Raw genomic sequence first — 2,048 nt, 5'->3', positions numbered from 1 at the left:
TGAACCTGCCAATGGAGACAGGGTTTTCCAGAATAGGATGTGGGTCTTTGCCAGGCAGCAACCACAGTCCCAGGAGGTTCTACCCACAGGCAGAAAAAGGCAGCTCCTTCCCCCAGCAGCTACACCCACTTGCTCTTACTACTCCCTGCTCTGCAGTCACCAGGTCTCCCAACACATCTGATTCCTGGAGGGAGAACAGCCCATATCTTAGTCTTGGTTTAGGGGTAGAGAGGACACAGAGTCAAAGGGGTTGTGTGGTCAGTAGAGGTCTCCTCAGCCCCTCGATTCTCAAGCTGCTGATGCCAGAAGCCAGGAGACAGCACTAGGGAAGAACTCTTCCCTTTTTCCTCATTTTTGTACTCTTTCTCAAGTACCCACCACAGGCACCTGTCTGAGGCATGATTCCCAGTCACAGGCACCTGCTGTATGATTCAGTAGGTTTTAACCACATTTTGTAGAGCAGAAAACAAAACCAGGATGGCAACAACCATTTAAAACTGGGAAAATGCCATTCCAAACATTCCCAGTACTACAGATTCAAGGCTATTCTTTGCATGGCTCAAATCAGGAGCATGATTAACACCTGCACTTTCCCAGGCAGAGCAAGCCTCAGGCTGTTGCTCACCAGCTTGACAATTTGCCAAACCTGGAGGGTAGGAAATGTGAGTCCATGTGCCTCGTGCTCCACACAAAGACATGGCAACACCAGAAGCAGCAGCAGGGATGCCCTGATGTCACAGCAGAAGGAAGAAAAGGCTTAGGAGCTCCCTGGACTTTCATCCAGACACTCATACAGTGACAATCTCCACATCCCTCTGGGATCTACCAGCTTGAAGTAAGGAGAAAGGCAGCACCAACCTTACCTTATAACACAAAGTTGCCAAGTTTGAAGGTGATTCTTCTCTCACTGCTCGGATCTCTGCAGCTGGTACAAGGGCAAAGACATCCTGCACTGACGTGGCTGTGTCTGCCCAGAACTGGTCCCAGAAGGCATCATCTGTTGCCTCCACAGGCTGTGGAAAGACAAACATGGTTACAGAACTACCATTCTATCAAGTCCAAACACCCAGGTCCTGTATTCCAAGATCTTTACCAATGCTGTCCTAGCTCTGTCACCTTCAGAGCAAGCCAAGGATACCCTGAGCATGCACTGGAATTACTTCTATTGCAACCAAAGTCTCAAGGAAGCAATCAGAGACATCTCACACGAGGGCACAAAGAGACATCTCGCAGAACCCACCTCAAAGCACTTACACATACAACCCAATTGGTCTTTCTGAATCAAATATTTATAAGGAACTGGACTGCTGATTGCTGCAAGCTTTGTTCTTAAAAAGCACTAAGTGTGCAATTCAAAGAGGAAGATGGAAGGAAGAGGCTGATATATGAAAAAAAGCAATCCATTTCAGACCTGTGGTCTGAGAAGCTTCTCCCCACCCTCCATGGCTGGGAACACACCTCTTCCCATTACCTTTTCTGGCTTTTCAGGTAGACAACCTTCTCCTTCACCAGCACTGTAGTCCCCTTTCTACAGTGGGAGGATGAGTATTGTCCTCGAGCCCACCCTGAGACCCCACCAGACCACAGCTGGAAAGACAGCTCTGCACATCTGGCTGCAGAGTGCCCAGGTGATTTCCCCCAGCTTCTTCCTTACAGCATGGCACCTACTTGGAAAGCAAACCACCATCAGTGACAACCTGGGTATCAGGTTATATGTGGCTGAACAAAGAGGACTGGATCTTGCTTTGCCCTTTATGTAGAGCCAGAGAGCATTCCTAGGTGAAGCAGAGGCTCACACACAGGGCCAGCTGTGCCGCCAACCCTGCAGAAGCACTTGGCCACTCCCAAGAGGCTGAAAGCACCAGCACTGTTTGCTGAACAAGGAGGCATCTCCATTACACACCATCTGAGGCATCCAAAGCTCCGAATAATCAGGGAAGACTTAGCTTTTCAGCAAGTTCAAAACAGAGCACAGCTCTTCCCATCTAAATGCTAACACTTGCCAAGAGATGGGCATCACTCAAACAAAACTGGGAGCACTCCTCCAG

At 49.1% G+C, this 2,048-nt stretch overlaps 1 protein-coding gene across 1 annotated transcript in view; it reads right to left on the bottom strand.

Annotated features, from left to right (window-relative positions):
- HID1 (HID1 domain containing) overlaps positions 1-1,013 on the bottom strand; it is a gene marked incomplete at its 5' end in the record, with an annotated part of 18,901 nt that extends 17,888 nt beyond the window's left edge. The window contains one exon of the mRNA XM_010014350.1: positions 864-1,013. Within this exon, the coding sequence (XP_010012652.1) occupies positions 864-1,013 (150 nt within the window). The remainder of the gene's footprint in view (positions 1-863) is intronic.
- Between the last annotated feature and the right edge of the window lie 1,035 nt (positions 1,014-2,048).

Source organism: Nestor notabilis, unplaced genomic scaffold, assembly GCF_000696875.1.
Source record: "Nestor notabilis isolate BGI_N333 unplaced genomic scaffold, ASM69687v1 scaffold16245, whole genome shotgun sequence".
Lineage (NCBI taxonomy): Eukaryota > Metazoa > Chordata > Aves > Psittaciformes > Psittacidae > Nestor > Nestor notabilis.
This window is presented reverse-complemented; position numbering and strand designations above follow the sequence as displayed.